The sequence below is a fragment of the Geotrypetes seraphini genome, chromosome 9 (assembly GCF_902459505.1).
Source record: "Geotrypetes seraphini chromosome 9, aGeoSer1.1, whole genome shotgun sequence".
In the NCBI taxonomy this organism is placed as follows: domain Eukaryota; kingdom Metazoa; phylum Chordata; class Amphibia; order Gymnophiona; family Dermophiidae; genus Geotrypetes; species Geotrypetes seraphini.
Window position 1 is genome coordinate 166,927,364 of NC_047092.1, and position 18,125 is coordinate 166,945,488.

General features: G+C 45.3%; 1 protein-coding gene across 4 annotated transcripts in view; it reads right to left on the bottom strand.

Annotated features, from left to right (window-relative positions):
* The window catches only part of SI (sucrase-isomaltase), a 179,169-nt gene that overhangs the window by 18,899 nt on the left and 142,145 nt on the right, over window positions 1-18,125 (bottom strand). For all 4 annotated transcript variants that reach the window (XM_033957601.1, XM_033957603.1, XM_033957604.1 and 1 more), the window contains 5 exons: window positions 14,829-14,913; window positions 12,289-12,427; window positions 6,118-6,251; window positions 3,183-3,217; window positions 2,975-3,091 (listed from right to left, as the gene is read on the bottom strand). In XM_033957601.1, the coding sequence (XP_033813492.1) occupies window positions 2,975-3,091; window positions 3,183-3,217; window positions 6,118-6,251; window positions 12,289-12,427; window positions 14,829-14,913 (510 nt within the window). The remainder of the gene's footprint in view (window positions 1-2,974; window positions 3,092-3,182; window positions 3,218-6,117; window positions 6,252-12,288; window positions 12,428-14,828; window positions 14,914-18,125) is intronic.

Genomic DNA, 18,125 nt, shown 5'->3' on the forward strand with positions numbered 1-18,125 from the left:
GGGTATGATAACCTTCAACGAATCTTAAAATTTTCAGGTGTGAAAAAGGTTGCAAAACGTTGCTCCCTCCACAGAGTGTTGGACATAGTTAACAAATAGATTTACTGAGGCAAGAGTGCGCACGTACAGCAGGAAAAAAAAATGAATGAATTCTGGTCCTTTGAGTATACAGATCACTGAACCGTAGGTCACATCGATTCTACGACGGAAGGTTGAACATGTTGTCCGAGTTGCTACTCTATGATTATGCAGAGAGACTAAGGCCCACTTTTACTAAGGTGCGCTAATCAAATCAGCGCACGTTAAACGCTAACGCGTGCATGTTAGTCTATGGATGCGTTAGCACGCTAATCGGTTAGCGCACCTTAGTAAAAGAGGGGATAAGAAGCTCTATGGTTATTATTTTTTGCTCTGGCTATTAGGGCACTCGTTCCTGAACAATATACCAACAGACACCAGGGCAAGACAAATGACGGGGTGTATCCGCAGATGTTTCGTCAGCAGGAGACCTGAAGTTATGATGCCGTTGTACAGAGCCATGGTGAGGCCTCACTTGGAGTACTGTGTTCAGTTTTGGAGACCACACTACCGAAAGGACGTGCTGAGGATCGAGTCGGTTCAGCGAATGGCCACCAGGATGGTCTTGGGGCTCAAGGATCTCACGTATGAAGAAAGATTTAAAAAATTGCGGCTGTACTCACTTGAGGAAAGAAGAGAACGGGGAGATATGATTGAAACATATAAGTACATCACGGGACGCATCGAGTCAGAAGATGATATCTTCTGGCTCGTGGGACCCTCGACCACCAGAGGGCATCCGCTGAAAATCAGGGGAGGGAAATTTCATGGCGACCCCAGGAAGTACTTCTTCACCAAAAGAGTGGTGGATCATTGGAACAGACTCCCACTCCAGGTGATAAAGGCCAGTAGCGTGACGGATTTTAAGAGAAAATGGGATACTCACGTGGGATCTTTAAGGGAGTAAATTCAGGGGAGGGGATACTTGGAATGGGCAGACTTGGTGGGCTATAGCCCTTTTCTGCTGCTTTTTTCTATGTTTCTAATGCAAGAGGAAATGTCTGTAGGCTTTCTGAGTATGACAGGTTTGTAAAGAGTCAAAGGGATGATAGCAACCACATGAAGGACTGAGCTAAATATGTCAGACATTTTGCTGCCTGTAATTTATTATCCTCCTTTCGTACAGGGCAGCCTTCAGGACTTTTAAAGAGGCCAGAAGCTCCAGTAGGTGACAGCAGTGAATACTAATTTGCCAAACAATGCCTTAGTAAATTAGGTAAGACTGGCAACTAGATGATAACGCTGATGTCTGGATGTTCATTAAGTATAAACTTCCTATTAAAAGGTATTTCATTAGCAAACAAATGCTGGCTTTTACAAAGCCGCGGTGGAAGTTTCTACCCTGGGCCGGGGAGGTAAATGCTCCGACGCTGTTAGAATTCGTATGAGCACTGGGGCATGTGCCTCGCCGGCCCGCAGCAGAAACCTCTACCGTGGCTCTGTCAAAGGAGCCCACAGCTAATTGTTCTTTTGTCAAAGAAAAAAAGAAAATCTATTTCATGCAGGCGAGCCAACTCATTCAAACGGACTGCCCGAGAAAATATAATTAAAGCGCATGCATTTTTAATGTTACAAGCTTTGTCAACTTTTGTTTTAACAGGAACTAAATTTTTCAGGACCCTTTTTCGATTGTGGTAGAGTCACATTTGATCTTTAGGCAACAGAATATATTACACACGGGTTTCCTTGGAGAGTGCAGTTACTATTGCTAACGTTATTCTTGAAAACATATGCATTCCCGTTTGTGTTTAGCCTCACCAGCGAACTTAGCATTTGCAAGGTTTGCTTTCTATGAATATTTTAAACAATAGTAGCCTTTCATTACAAGACTTGGCGATGTAATCAATAGGCTGTTTCCCCACGGCTCCTAGGATCTGAGTTCAAATCCCAAGCTGGGATTTCTGTCAGGTAGCCAGCCTCTGGCCAACTATCCACTCAAAGTCAGTAAATGGCTCATAGTCAGCATTACTACTGCTACTACTACTAATGACTAGTAGTAAATTACTCATAGTCAGTATTACTACTGCTACTACTACTAATGACTCATAGTAGTTTTATTAAGGTGCGCTAAGCGTTTTAACATGCTTTTAGTGCGCGCTAAATCAATGTGTGCGCTAACCGTTAAGGCGTCCATAGGATAACATGCACGCGTTAGCATTTAGCACATGCTAATATTTACCGCGTGCTAAAAAGCATAGCGCACCTTAGTAAAAGAGGGGGATAGTAAATTACTCATAGTCAGTATTACTACTGCTACTACTACTAATCATCATTTCAATAGCACTACTAGACATTCACAGCCCTGAACATAAGGTTACCAGACGTCTGGGAAAACCCGGACATGTCCTCTTTTTAGAGGACTATCCGGGCTCCCGGATGGACTTTCCAAAACCTGCCATTTGTCCGGGTTTAGGAAAGCCCCGATGAACTCCGTCCGCATCTGGAAGGCCTCTGAGTATGCGTGGATGATGGCCCCCTTCCCTTCCCGTACCTCTAGCTGTTCGCCGCCGCGAGCAACAGCTTAAACATGTTCCTCACGACTGCATCAGCTCTCTCGCCGATGTCACTTCTTGGTACCACGCATAGGAAGTGACATCAGAGGGAGAGCGCCGGGGTCACGAGGGAGTGGGGCACGTGCATGGCAGGGGGCATCGGGGAAGGAGCGGGGGGTGGAGATGAGAGCGGTGGAGGGGAGCCTCTGCCCTGGGCGCTTCTCACCCTCGCTACCCCACTGGGAAGGAGGGGTGAAGGGTAGGAAAGTGATTATAGTGAAAAGAGGTGTGTCTTCAGTTTCTTCTGGAATTCAAGGTAGTTGTTGGGTTGTTCCAAATGAGGGCAAGAGAGAAACCCCTTCGTAAATGAGGTCATCCTGGTGGATACTGTCTGGCAAACATACCTTATTTCCTAAACCATTGTGGTTTCTGGAAAACGGGTAAAAAGCTCCCAACTGCATCCATCGAGCACACATTTCATAGGTCGTTTCCCTGAAGAATCCACAGATATCTGCTCCAGTCTAAAATATATATATAAAAAAACAATACTGAGGCCTTAGAACTATTTTTTAAAGCCATTCAAATAAGGCATTCAACAATATGAGAACTTACATATGATATTCCAAAAAGGCTAAATTCCAGCATACCTGCAACAAAAATAATAGACATAAGGTTCTGAGGCCTAAATTCTCTAAAAGTCACATTAAAAACTGATGGGCCGCTGTCACAGCCGTTATAGTAGAGATTTTAAAAGAGCAAGTCATTTTCCAAAAAAAACACTCATGCAAATGAGGTAGGCAGAGTAGCAAAAACTCGCTAATACCTAAACAATTGACCCGCTCTCCCCCTCCCTCCCTATTCCACCTGAACTTACAGCACTGTTATAAATATAATCTGTTATCTTCATCTTATCGTAACTTTACGTTGCTATTTATCCCCAACAGGTCCTGTCGGACATTACCTACTAAAATGCACATATTACATTTTCGCTCAGCAAATTGTATTTCTATACTATTGCCTCCTGAGGTCTCTGATCTCTGTATTTCCTCTGAATATCTACTTATTGTATTTCGCTGAATGTCCAGCACTCTTGATTGTAAACCACCTAGAAGTCGCAAGATTGTGGCGGTATAGAAGAATAAAGTTATTATTATTATTATTATTATAAATTTTCATGTGCCGGGGAAGTGTGTCAGTTGGCGGCGGGAGAGATTGGGCATCTCTCCTGCTACTGGGAGGATGTTTCAATTGGCGGCAGAAGAGATTGAGCATTTCTCCCGCTGCCGAAGGGGTGCTGGAGGTGTGTTTCTTGGCAGCGGGAGAGATTGGGCATGTCTCTTGCTGCCAAGGGGGGCTATAATACATGCGCTCACTCCCACTAAAAATAAAAAAAATAGACAATTTATGATTCTTCCGGAAACTTTTTATTTTTTTTCATTAGCTACAATCAAAACACAATCAAAAATAATAGTCTTAAAACTGGTTTGGTTTTGTTTTTTCTTCATTTCATAGACAAGATTCTTAAAACTGAATCAAGGAGTGATGCCTTAGGCCCTCTTTTACTAAGGTGCGCTAACCGATTAGTCTATGTTAGTCTATGTGCGCGTTAGCGTTTAGCGTGTTATTGTGCGCCAATCGGTTAGCGCACCTTAGTAAAAGAGGGGGTTAGTGAGGAAGCAACTGAGGCTGGGGGGTGGATCTGGGCAGGCCTGGGGGCGGGGCTGGGGGCGGAACTGGGCAGGCCTGGGGGCGGGGCTGGGGGCAGAACTGGGCAGGCCTGGGGGCGGGGCTAGGGGCGGAACTGGGCAGGCCTGAGGGCAGGGCCATGGGTCCGGATTTTAGTTGCGGAAAATCTGGTAACCCTACCTATATCATCTAGGCGCCCCAATGTAGAATTTGGGGAATTATTTCATCTATGACCTAAATATGTCAACGGGGATGCTGCTAAACAGGGTAGCTAAAATTGTGCATGTTCTAGAAATAAGAATAAAGAACTTGTGGAGAAATGATGTCCAAGTTGAGCGAGTAAGTTATCAATGTGAGATACTGACAAGACGTGGTATTTACTACTACTTATCATTTCTCTAGCACTACTAGACGTACGCAGTGCTGTGCGTTAAAACATTGAAGAGACAGTCCCTGAGTAGAGCTTACAATCTAATCTTTTCGTATGAGGAAAGACTAAAAAGGTTAGGGTTCTTCAGCTTGGAAAAGAGATGGCTGAGGGGAGATACGACTGAAGTCTACAAAATCCTGAGTGTAGAACGGGTACGAGTGGATCGATTTTTTTGCTGCATCAGGATTTACAAAGACTAGGTGGACACTCGATGAAGTTAAAGAAATATTACTTTTAAAACCAATCGGAGGAAATATTTTTTTCACTCAGTTAAAAGTTAACTTCTGGAACATGTTGCCAGAGGATGTGGTAAGAGCGGTTAATGTAGCTAGCTTTTAAAAAAGGCTTGGACAAGTTCCTGGAGGAAAAGTCCATATTCTGCTTTTAAGACAAACATGGGAGAAGCCACTGCTTGCCCTGGATCGGTGGCATGAAATTCTGCTACTATTTGGCTTTAACTTGTGGTTTGGATTGGCCTCTGTGAGAACAGGCTATTAGGCTTGATGGACCATTGGTCTGACTCAGTAAGGTTATTCTTATGTGAGCCAAGTATAGGACAATTAAGTCTTTTTAACATCACTGATGAGGTTGGCTCTGAGGCACTGTGGAATGAGGCGTTATGACATCACAATGTTGCTGGAATGTTGCTCTCATTGGGTTTCTGGAATTTTGCTATTCTTTGAGATACTGGAATGTTGCTACTCTTTGGGTTTTGGCCAGGTACTAGGGACCTGGATTGGCCATTGTGAGAACGAGCTACTGGGCTAGATGGACCATTAGTCTGACCCAGTAAGGCTGTTCTTATGTTCTTATCAAACGGAAAAATAGGACAAGTAGGGGGGTTACTTAAAAGCTGTTATACCATGTTCATGATGTGTATCAAACAATATCTTACCTGGAAGAATAAAGTCAACAATTAGTTGATTCTGATCATCGCCATATTACCAAGAAACCCAAAGACCCCAGTGGAAGAAGCAGATCTTTTCCAGATAAGCCCCGCCAAAAAGTTAGCCCCCGCCACCCAAAAAAAATTATAAAAAAGAGGCGCGATCTGTAGAAAGTAAAGTGGGGGGGGGTTCCCTCCACGCCCCCCCCCCCCCCGTCGGAGCCCTTAAAAAAATGGTCGACAGTTTATCCTATTTTTTTATAATGTTAAGTTTCATATCCTCTTTTTTATAATCTTTTTTGGGTGCTCTGATGGGGGGGCGTGGGGGGGAACCCCCCACTTTACTTTATACACTTCGCGCCGCGTTGTGGGACCGTTGTGCTGAGAACTTCACTGGTTAAGGTTGCGTGCGCTGGCAAAAGGTGGCGGGGCTTAACTTTCGGCGCGTCTTTTTCCATTAGTGGCGGGGCTTATCTGGAAAAGATCCAAAGAATCTGCCCCTGGTCACAAAGCTACATATATGTCGTAAGTAAATTTCCACTTACCAATAATAGATTTAAAAAGTTGGTCCCAAGCAGAAGTGTTATCACCAAGCCAGTGTCCTGCCCATTTCCCACTGGATGGATATGTTGAGCGAGTAATGACGACTCCTCGCTCTCCTGTTACGTTGAGTAAGGCACTAATATAAAAAATAAAATAAGCTATTCAGATGACGATGACCCTTTACAATCTCTGTCTGTAAGTATATGATTTTTATCATTTACAGGATTTAAACAGAATCCTTCAGGACTACTATTACCACTCCTCATATTTATCACTTCTTTAGTGCTAGCGCTGTACATTTGACATTTAATAGACGGTCCCTGGTCAGAAGAGCTTGCAATCTAACTTAGACATGACATATAGGGTTGGCGGATGTAGAACCCAGGGTGAAAGGAGTTGGGAGTTGAAAGCAGTCTCGAAAGAGGTGGGCTTTTACCTAGGACTTGAAGACTGCCAGAGACGGAGCCCGCCACAGGGATTTGGGCAGTTTGCTCCCGGCATTCGGCGCAGCAAGATAGAAGGGACGGAGTTTGGAGTGAGCAGAGGAGGAAAATGGCACAGATAGGAGGGAATTACCAAGTGCTAAACCAAAAGTGTGATGGTGTGGTAGTTTTTGTCCTGCCATGACTATGCATTATTGGGCCCAATTCTATATATGTCGCCTATCAAAATATGTGCCATCTGGTGCGGCGCTACGCACGATTCTATAAATGTTAGACGCCCATTATAGAATCGTGCTTAGAGCTGAACGAGCGTGCTGAGGCAGCAGTAAAAGTTCTAACACAGGGGTGTCCAATCTTTTGGCTTCCCTGGGCCGCATTGGCCGAAAAAAATGTTTGTGGGGCCGCGCAAACGCTGCAGCAAGACAGAGGAGGGAGCCGGCAAGACGGTAAACATCCGGGGGGCAGCAGAAGAAAACACTGCATCGCCCTCGACCGTGGCTGCACAAAATACTTCACGGGGCCGCATGTGGCCCTCGGGCCGCAGGTTGGACACCCCTGTTCTAACAATTAGGCGAACCCTATTTATGCCAAAGTTTTCTAGGTCTAAATGCCTAAACTTAAGTTAGGCGCCCAACAGCTCCTCACTCAAAAACATGCCCATGATCCACCCCCTTACCACGCCCACTTTAACCTAGGCACTTTGCACTAGGTGCCTAGCTGTTCTAGAATCATGCCTTCCAAGTTAGGCACCTAATTTTCAATTAATTCCACTTAGTGCCAATTAAGAGGTGCTGAGTACCGACCATTAGCGCCGATTTAGCCAACTACCCAAGTTGGGCACCTATACCTAGGGTTGCCAGTCGTCCTTTAGAGGACATGTCCGGTCGTCCGGACGGCTTTTTCAAAACCCGGCACTTTGTCCGGGTTTGGAAAAGCTTCCAGCTAGGAGCGACGTCGGGACGTCATCTGCGCATGCGTGGTTGCAATGTGGTGACATCACGTGCATGTGTGTGTGACATCATCACGTCACACCAGCACATGCGCGTGCCCTCCTGAGAAGCGAACAGGTTTAGGGGCGGGGCTGGGCAGGCCTGGGGGCGGGGCCATGGGTCCAGATTTTAGTTGCAGAAAATCTGGTAACCCTACCTATATCAGCTAGGCATCCCAATGTAGAATTTGGGGAATTGTTTCATCTATGACCTAAATATGTCAACGGGGATGCTGCTAAACAGTGTAGCTAAAATTGTGCATGTTGAAGAAATAAGAATAAAGAACTTGTGGAGAGATGATGTCCAAGTTGATAGCTTTATTGAAGTAAATATATCATCCACATAAATATATCTAGGGCCGGAACCTCTAGAAACATATGGACCCTACAGGGTCCTTGTTTCGATACAATTGTCTTCTTCAGGGGTCCCTATTGGTCCTAAGAATGGACTTGTGGATTAAAACAAAGAACTCTGTGCAGAAGCGACATACTCGAACTGCATAAAATCGTGCTCCAAGCTCACAGGCTCAAAACTGAACATCTCACAGGCCCAAAACTGACAGGTTTTGAGCCTATGAGCTTGGAGCATGATTTTATGCTGTCTGAGTGCATCGGTTCTTATGTCTGTGACATTTTGTGGAGTGAACAGGGTCAATTCTTTCTGTTGGCATGTTGTAGAAACACATAATTCTACCAACACTGAAAGGCAAATGCATATTTTCAAGGCAAAATGCTGGCGTACTCCAGGCTTTTGCAAATGGCCATCTCCTTAACTACCTGGGCCTTGTTCTAAGTATAAGAAAAGTAGGAGTCTGTAAACATCTTCTGAAAAATAAACCCATCATTTATCATTTCCAGTTCTGTTACTTTTTTTCAGGATGAGGAATATATTTTTGACGATGTATCTTTTATCATAGTATGCTCTTCCAAGGAGGTCAGATTTTTACAATACAGCAAAATACGCAATTGCTATTCATTCATAATGATGCCTTTCTTTTCAGTTTTCAATTAGTGTCCGCTGACTATTCAAATCATGCCTTGGGTTTGGCTTTATTGTCCTGTCAGCACTTGTGCAAATGCTTTGATTGACAGTGACAGCCTGGTGCGCTGCCAAACATAACATCCACTCAGCCAAAAAGAAAAAAAAAAATTCCAGTGGCCTTGATATTATCTTTCTTTATTGCGATTTCAAAGTTAGGAAGGGCTTCGAGGTCATTAAGACCCATAGATAAACGCTGCTCTTTGCTTGCTCACTGAATTGGAATTGAAACAATGTGCTTATATTATCATTATCTCATGCATTGTCTAGAAGAGAAGAGAATATTAGTCAGTAGAGAATTAAAAGTATAATAAAGTTCGCTACCTGAGACAGTGAATTAATGCTAGGAAAAGCTTACCTACACTCTTTTCCTAAAAAGGATCCATCATCTCTCAAGTCAATTTCCAAAAGACTGATATGATCATAAAGCAGAATAAAAAGTTTGCAAGCATTTAAATATTATGCCTACTCAACATATAAGCCAAAGCTTAAAGTAAATCAGTAGCATAATTAAAAATGTCCAATTATACCTTCAGGCACAAAATATTTAATATTTTTAATGATGTTGATTACTTGGGGGTTACTGTTTTGGCAATTACTATTTAATGACTAGAACTGTTACTGCCTTGTGGTAAATGAATATCAGAAAATAGTATGTAATATTTATTTATTTATGTATGTGTATACTACTTATAGCCTAAGGCCCTCTTTTACTAAGGTGCGCTAACCGATTAGCGTGCGCTAATTGAATTAGCATGCGCTAAACGCTAATGCGTGCATGTTAATCTATGGATGTGTTAGCGTTTAGCGCGTGTTAATTTGATTAGCACGCACTAATCGATTAGCGCACCTTAGTAATAGAGGGGGGATAAGTGATTTATATTCAGCTACTCATGCACTTTCCCTATCTGTCCCACCAAGAGCCATTCAGGAAGCTGCTCAGTGCCGAGCGGCAGTGCCAAAGTGCGCTCCTGCTCAGTACCGATCAGCGGCTGAAGCTGGAACTCGCGGCAGCGACCGACCAGGGGGCATGAGCGCAGAAAGCTCGCTCCTGCCTGCTACACCTCTGGACCACCAGGGATTCCAGCGGCAGAGAAAGTACGATGGACAGGGCAGGGAGGGGGGAAAAGGGTGCAGAGCCTGGCGGCCCAGCGGAGGCCTGCAATAAGTCTGGGAGGGGAGCGGGTGGGCGCTGGCCCAAATATTAACTGGGACCCCCGTTTATATTCGAGTATCTACGGTAATAGTTTTATTGCATGTCCCCTAGTCCTAGTATTTTTGGAAAGAGTAAACAAGCGATTCACATCTACTTGTTCAACTCACGGCATTTTATGGACTTTACCTCCAGGAATCTGTTCAAACTTTTTTAAAAATACAGCTACATAGTAACATAGCAAATGTCAGCAGATAAAAACCTGCAAGGTTCATTCAGTCTGCCCAACAGTCACATATTTTCATCTTTCATACTTTACATAGAAGAGTTTTATGATGGGCAATTCAAAAAAAAAAAAAAAAAGACTTTGGAAAATTACCTGAGTCGTTAATAACAGGTTACTTACTTCAGAAAGCCAAGTGAGCATTCGTTGCATATGTTATTTATAAAATAGTTTTTTTTAATAGACACCTACATGGCATTCCTACCTAAAACTATGTCTGCTTGTTAACTTTAATGCCTATGACTGTGTATTAACAGTGTTAACTAGTAGAGAATGACACGGGGAAAAATTCTGTCCCCGTCACTGCTCCGTCCCCGTACCACCATCCTCTTCACCGTCCCGTCCCCGCCGTCCTCTTCACCACCCCGTCCCCGTCTCTGCTGTCACCTTCACCACCCCGTCACTATCCCCACTGTCCCTTTCACCGCCCCGTCCCCGTCTTCAGCGTCTTCTCCTCTCCATCCCCCCACCTCCAGCACCCTTCACGCAGTCCAGCAGCTCCCTCCTGCCGACCAGTCGTGCATTTCCCTCCCTCCCTTTCCCTTACCTTCTCTTGTTGAAACTGGCGATTTCTATAAGGCTATGCGCTGTATTACAGCCGGAGCCTTGAAGTTGTGCCGGGTTGCCTGCTAGAAAAGTCTCCTCTGATGCAACCAGAAATAGGAAGTTGCGTCGGAGGAGACTTTTCCAGCAGGAAACGTGATGCAACTTCAAGGATCCGGCTGTAATACAGCGCATAGCCTTATAGAAATCGCCAGTTTCAACAAGAGAAGGTAAGGGAAAAGGAGGGAGGGAGGGAGGGAGATGCATGGCCGGCCAGCCGGCCGGCGGGAGAGAGGGGGCTGCCGGATTAAACGCTCATTCACCATGCGTGCTAACCATTCACCACTCCACGGGGCGGTGAATGGCCTTGTCCCCGATCTCGCGGTGACCTTTTTTTTTGGTCACCGTTTTGGCGGGTAACAACCACCGTGTCATTCTCTATTAACTAGTTACTGTACAGTATTAAACGGGACACCCAATCATTTACCCTTTTCCTTCTGGTCGAGACAATACTGCAGAAAAAGCAAAACGATCAACTATAGTATTTTAATAGCTAGTAATACCTAATATACCCCTCTTTTACAAAGGTGCGCTACATATTACCATGTGTTAAACGCTATCACATCCATAGGATATAATAGATTACATTACATTACATTTATGATTTTTATTCCGCCATTACCTTGCGGTTCAAGGCGGATTACATAAGAATTGTCATGATGTTACGACATATATAGGCGGATTACATAAGAATTGTCATGAAATTAGGTAATACATAATGGGTAATTTGAACATTTTAGATTTGATAAGGAGTAGATAGTATAGTAGGTGAAGCTTGGGATCTGGTCGTGTTAAATAGGTTTTATGCATTTTTTGAAGAGTAGGGTTTTTGTTTCTTTTTTGAAGGTTTTGTAGTCTGTGGTCGAAGACAGCAAATTGGTCTAGTTTTGCCGCTCTGTCTAGTTTTGCCGCTCTGGTGGCCATTAGGTTGTCATATAGTTTTCTTCGTTTGACATTTTTTGGTGGGCGGGTGTGTGAATAGTGAGTGGGTTCTCCTGTGTCTGGTTGAGGTGGATTGAGTTAGTCGGTTGTTCCAGTAGGTTGGGCTGTCTCCGTTCATAGCTTTAAATAGTAGGCAGTAGAATTTGAAGTATGCTCCTGCTTGTATTGGGAGCCAGTGTGAGTCGTGGTATGCCTCTGTGATGTGGTCATATTTTTTCAGCGAATAGATGAGTCTTATGGCTGTAGTTTGTATTGTTTGTAGTTGTTTTATCATGGTCGCTGGGCAGGGGAGGTATAGTATGTGGCAGTAGTCTATTAGTCCAAGGATATAGTATGTTGCAGTAGTCTATTAGTCCAAGGATTAGAGATTGTACCAAAAGTTGGAATTGTTTCCTGTCAAAGAATATTCAAATTTGTCTTAGGTTTCTCATAGTTGCGAATGATGTTTTTATTATTTTGTTGATTTTTGGTTGCATGGTACAGCCTCTGTCAATCAGTACTCCAAGAAGTTTTAGCATGGGTTGAATGGGGTATAGATGTGTTGAATGGGGTAATAGATGTGTTAGCGCTTAGAGCATGCAAATATTTAGCGTGCACTATATCGATTAGCGCGCACTAAATCAGTTAGCGTGCGCTAAATTCGCTACCGCACTTTAGTAAAAGGACGCGATAATAATGTAAAAGGAAACAGATTCATAAACTCATGAAAATGAAGCACTTACTCATATGTTGGTTTTGTATGCGACCAGCCATACAAATTATGTACATCATAGTGTCTAACCGGTTTTCCATTTGGCAGGTGCTGCTGGCTTTCCATGCAGAGGGTTTTGTGAATTAAACCCTTTTTTCTTGATTCCAGGGCTAATAAAAATGAGATTTATAGTAAAACAATACAGGTAAACAGCAATAACAAGGACCTGTTGTCTTTTTCCCATTCACCTCGACAAAGGGCTCCTTTTACTAAGGTGTGCTAGTGTTTTTAGCGCGCGCTACACGGAAAATGCTAATGCAAGCTCTCTGAAGGCATTAGCGTGTAGCATGCACGGCAATGTAACACGCGCTAAAATCGCTAGCGCACCTTAGTAAAAGGAGCCCAAAGTTTCTAAAACCTTAAGTTATTTTCTAAGATTGCCTTATGGAATTATTACATATTATAAAAGAGCAAAAATCACTCATGCCTGCACATTGTCTGAATGAAGTCTCCTGATGGCAATGCAATAACCCTATGGCGTCACGTCAAGGCCAGCCTTTTTACATCTTTTCCTCAAATATATAGTGTGATGCTAGTGAAATAATATGGAAGATTTACTGCCCCATTCTGGTGTGATTGATTATTCCTTTCATAAACAGTAAGGTCCACATTCAAATACTATAGATTCTTGGGTTAATGCTCAACATGGCTTAAGCGAAGCTAGCTGAGTTGGTGCACATGCGCAAATGCCCTCTCGACGCGGATCCCGAGCTGGAAGCTTCTCAAAATCTGGACAAAGTGCTGGGTTTTTAAAAGCCATTCGGACGTCCTAGGTGCTTGTACGTGGCGAGCGTGTTGTCGGGGCAGCGGCTGGCTTGGCTCAGGAGAGGACGGGTCGTGCGCATGCTCGCACAGGATGGTGGCCGGCTGGGTTCGGGAGCCGGGAGGCGCTGACGGACGGCAGAGGCATAGGCCGAAGTGGGAGGGCAGCCGCACGGGGACCCCGAGGGAAGGAAGCCACCACGCTGAAAGCGCTGCAGCACCCACAGGCAGGTACCCACCCCTGGGCCAACATTGCTGAGAGCTTGTTTATCGGGGCTGTGCTCGGTTTGCGAGACAAAAGTTTGCTGAGTGTTTTGCTTGTCTTGCAAAACACTCGCAAACCGAGGTTCCACTGTAATTCTATTTCTTCAGTCAAAGTTAAAGCAATAGGTTATCTGTACAGTTGGTTTATGGATAACAAGTCATATCCCAACTCTTGCCCAAATCATCCCTTCCCCCCTATTTTTATATGCTTATAATAATTTACAAGGCCAAAACTATAGAGTTATCTATTCCTTTAATTCTGTAAAAAAGCATTTATGATGAAACAGTGCTTTAGACAGGAACAGATTCTTCAAACTGTGGGGAACCACAAGTACAAGGGGGCACTCGGAGAAACTGAAAGGGGACAGGTTTAGAACAAATGCTAGGAAGTTCTTTTTTACCTAGAGGGTGGTGGACACATGGAACGCACTTCCGGAGGTTGTGATAGGCCAGAGCATGCTACAGGGGTTTAAGGAAGGTTGAGATAGGTTCCTAAAGGATAAGGGGATTGAGGGGTACAGATAGAAGTAGAGGTAGGTTATAGGAATAGTCAGGGACCACTTCACATGTCATAGGCCTGATGGGCCGCCGCGGGAGCGGACTGCTGGGCGCGATGGACCTCTGGTCTGACCCAGTGGAGGCAACTTCTTATGTTCTTATGTTCTAGTCCCATTGTGTTCATATTTACATACATTGTTTTTCAGTTTTATGCACACTTCTCCCCATGTATTTGTGGAGGTTAGGGGCAGAGTGGACTCGCAAATACGGAAAAACCGCAAATAACTTCTTCATAAGTTATTCGCAGTTTTCTATTAAAAAACCCTTGGGAAAATGATGAAACCGCCAAAAACTTCCAACACATCTTCCTTGTGCACACCGGGAGGGAACCTCCGCGGAGCCGGGGTCAGACTTCCCCCAGCGTCCAGACTTCCCCAACGACCAACCGTGCCGAAAACTCCAGGGCCAAGCTCCATGCTTGCGTGATGGGCTCGGACTCGCCCACCAATCCTTTCAGGCGCCGGCACGCGCTCCTAGCTCAAGCTCTGGCTCAGCTCCCTCTCCCTCCCCTCTCTCATTTCTGGTAAACCGGGATGGACAACGAGGCGGCAGCGCCGAGCTCCGGGTCCACTCCACCTGCTCACACCATGCCAGGCTTTTAGGAGAGCAGCAGCCGCCACAGCGTCCAGCTCTTCCCATGAGAACTGGGTAAGCGGAAGGCTCCCTGCTCATTCCCTGTCCCCCGGTTCAGCTCTCAGTTCCCACACGCTTGGTATTCCAGCCCTTTCCCTTGCGCTCTTTCTCTTCCTCGCACTCCCCCTGCACTCATGGATGATGTAATTTGGGGGAGGAGTCAGCGTGAGAAAAATCACAAATAAGCGAAACCGCAAGAGCAGAAAACGCAAATATGGGGGGAGAAGTGTATAACAAAATGATCCATTTAGATCAATAAGCTTGTTAATAGTACACATTTGTTTACCAGCTTACCTGGCATATAAGGTGGATTATTTAGTTTTTCATCTTTGCAGTTACCAACTGTTCCATCAACAAAACTTGATGGCTCATTCATATCCTTTAAAAAAGAGAAATAAAGATACTTAAGGAAAACAGGCATCATTGAGATTTAGGGCTTTATGTTAAGGTAAATGTCCCTTACCACGACTTAAACAGCCCTATAGCTGCAAGGCCAAAATTACCGTGCCAATATTTAAGTTACAGCGTGTTACTCAGTAATGAGATGCAAATATGCAAATACATGTTTTGCATCTCATTACTATGCAAATTGCCTAACATGGCTTGCAGCCATGGCTGTCAAAACATAGCCAGATATTTGGCTCCACTAACCAGATATAATGGCCAGTGCTGAATATCTACATGAGGTGGTCAATGGTGGGGCCTATTAGATAGCAGACTGCTATCTGGATAACTTAGGACAGCTTTTTATTTGTCCAAAGATATCCGGCCAAGTTATCCAAATAGCAGAATAAACATTGCCTTTGTCTGGATAAGTTCTGGCTCTGCAAAGGGCCAAGGTAGTTTGTAAGAATTTTTGAGACACTACCTGAATAGTGACCCTGAATATCCCCGTCAACGACACTTATTCGAAGAGCTCTGAGGCTAAAGATATACCTTAGTTGGCATAGAAGTGATGTGATTACCAAGGAACAGAGAATTCTCCATGATTTTGCTGGAATTATCGAGGTACATATTATCATTATATCTGAAGTTCTGGACCGAAAATAAAATCAGATAGCTCTAGCAATTGTGAAGGTGAGCTCTGCAAAAAACCAATGGAAGCTTTTGACAGTTTAGGAATATCTATAATAATAAAACCCTAGAGCGCGCATGCGCTATTGAAAATTTGTGATTCCTGGCGCCGTGAGGTGTGCTTCTGTGGCAGTATTCTATTTGACACCTCATGGCGCTTGCAGGAGCTGGAGGCGCATGTGGTGGCTGAAGGCGCGTGACTGTGCTCTCTCCCTGCCCGCGTCCTCGGCAGGGAACACACCTCCCGCCCTCACTCGCTGCTGCCGCTGCCGCTGATCCTCCTCTTCAGAGCAGCCTGCGATCGTGGCCAGCTTTAAAGAACCTCGCAGGCCGCTCTCCAACTTCAGTAGCACGCTCCCTCTGATGCACGGGATCGCGTCAGAGGGAACATGCTACCGAGTTGGAGAGCGGCCTGCTAAGTTTGCTAAAGCCGGCCACCACGATCGCAGGCTGCTTTGAAGAGGAGCAGGCCAGAAGATGCCGGGATGGAGGGAGGGTAAGAAGGGGATCAATACCGGGAGCCAGGGGGAGAGGGAAAGGGAAAGGGAGCTGCTTTGGGGGGAGGGGTGTGCTGGGGGGAGACAGAAGGGGCCATGGATAGGGAGAGGGAAAGGGGGCTGCTTTGGGGGGGAGGTGTGCTGGGGACAGACAGCTTTGCTCTGGGGGGAAGACAGAAGGGGCCCTGGAGAGACAGGGAGAGGGACAGGGGCATGCTTTGGGGGGAGGTGTGCTGGGGACAGATAGCTTTGCTCGGGGGGGAGGGGGGAACAGAAGGATACAGACAGCGGCCAAGGAGAGAGAGATAAAGAAACACAAACAGACACATCTATTCTAGCACCCGTTAATGTAACGGCCTTAAAGACTAGTGAGAATAATAAGTAAATTCAGAAAGACCTATTCAATCATGTGAGCTACAAACACACTGAAAGGTGGTGGCCTGCAACAACATTTTCTACAAAAAATTAGATGTTGGACATTTGTAATGGCTAGGGTTACCAGACGTCTGGATTTCCAAGGACATGTCCTTCATTTGAGAACATGTCTGGGGGGGTCCAGTTGGCTTTTCAAAACCCGGCAGTTTGTCCAGGTTTTGAAAAGAAATTGCGTCAGGAGGAGGCATCCGCGCCTTTCTGCCCGACAAACAGGCAGCGGGAGGCGGGGCTGGGGGCAGAGCTGGGGCGTAACGGGACAGGGATGGGTGGAACGTGGTGTGCCGGGGGGGGGGGGGGTCTAGGGGTCCGAATTTTACCAACATAAAATCTGGTAACCCTCGTAATGGCAGATATAGGGCTCCTTTTACAAAGGTGCATTATCGGTTTTAGCGCGCACTTAGCGCGTGCTAAAATGTCGCACGCACTAGCCGCTACCTCCTCCTTTTAAGCAGGCGGTAATTTTTCAGCTAGCACACGCTATAGTGTGCGCTAATCTTGTGCGTGCGCCAAAAACGCTAGCGCACCTTTGTAAAAAGAGCCCTCTCACAGCCTGGTGTTCCACCACTACAATCAAACCATGAAAACTGTTGTATTTTGTCGGTGTTAATTTATTTCGGTGCAACGGTGTTTCTTTAGCAGTAGTTCAAGGTAGGTTACTCTCAGATACAACAGCTATTTCCTTCTCGCTGGAGGGCATATGATATATGGGTTAGATTTACTAGTGCGCTATTGTGTGCTATTAGTAAATAGATCACATTGTATAAAATGGGACCTGAGGTAAGTACCATGTGCTATTGCATTTTAGTTAGGCGCCTGCTACTCAATTCATTTTGATTTTTGCCAATTATAAGTTCATTATTGCTTATTAATGGCGCCGATTCAGCTAAGTAAAAATTAAGGCCCTCTTTTACTAAGGTGCGCTAACCGATTAGCGTGCGCTAATTGAATTATCGCGCGCGAAACGCTAACGCATTCATGTCAGTCTATGGACGTGTCAGCGTTTAGCGCGTACTAATTCGATTAGCGCGCGTTAATCGGTTAGCGCCCCTTAGTAAAAGAGGGGGGTAAGTTAAGTGCCCAGATCAGCATCTAGGTGTCTAACTTCAGGCACCATTTATAGCATCTGGGCCTAAAAGTCTGCCCTGTGTGAGTAGGACATGATTCTACATAGGACACCGGTATTGGGGGCCGCCGAAGAAGCGGCTGCCGATCACGTGTCAATCACTCGGCGGCGTCCTATTCAGAAGTGGGTCTGCACTCCCGGACAGATGCCTTAAATGTATTTAAGGTGTTTGTCTCCCATCTATGGAGACACGTACCGACACTTAAGCCTGCCCAAGGTCACTTCTGAGTGAAACCACTCACATCCCCCTCCCCCCCCCCGCCTCAGGTGTGCTTAAGTATACCTGCCCGTCTCTGTAGACGCACCCCAGATGCCTTCCTTGCAGGCATCTTTCCTCAGTAGCGTTTTTTCTAACAACATGCGTACCGATTGGCTACCGGACGGCGGTAGGATATGGTTCAAGAATCAGCACCTTATTGCTCAGGGCTTGCACACACAACACCATATGTTCTGCGCTCAAGG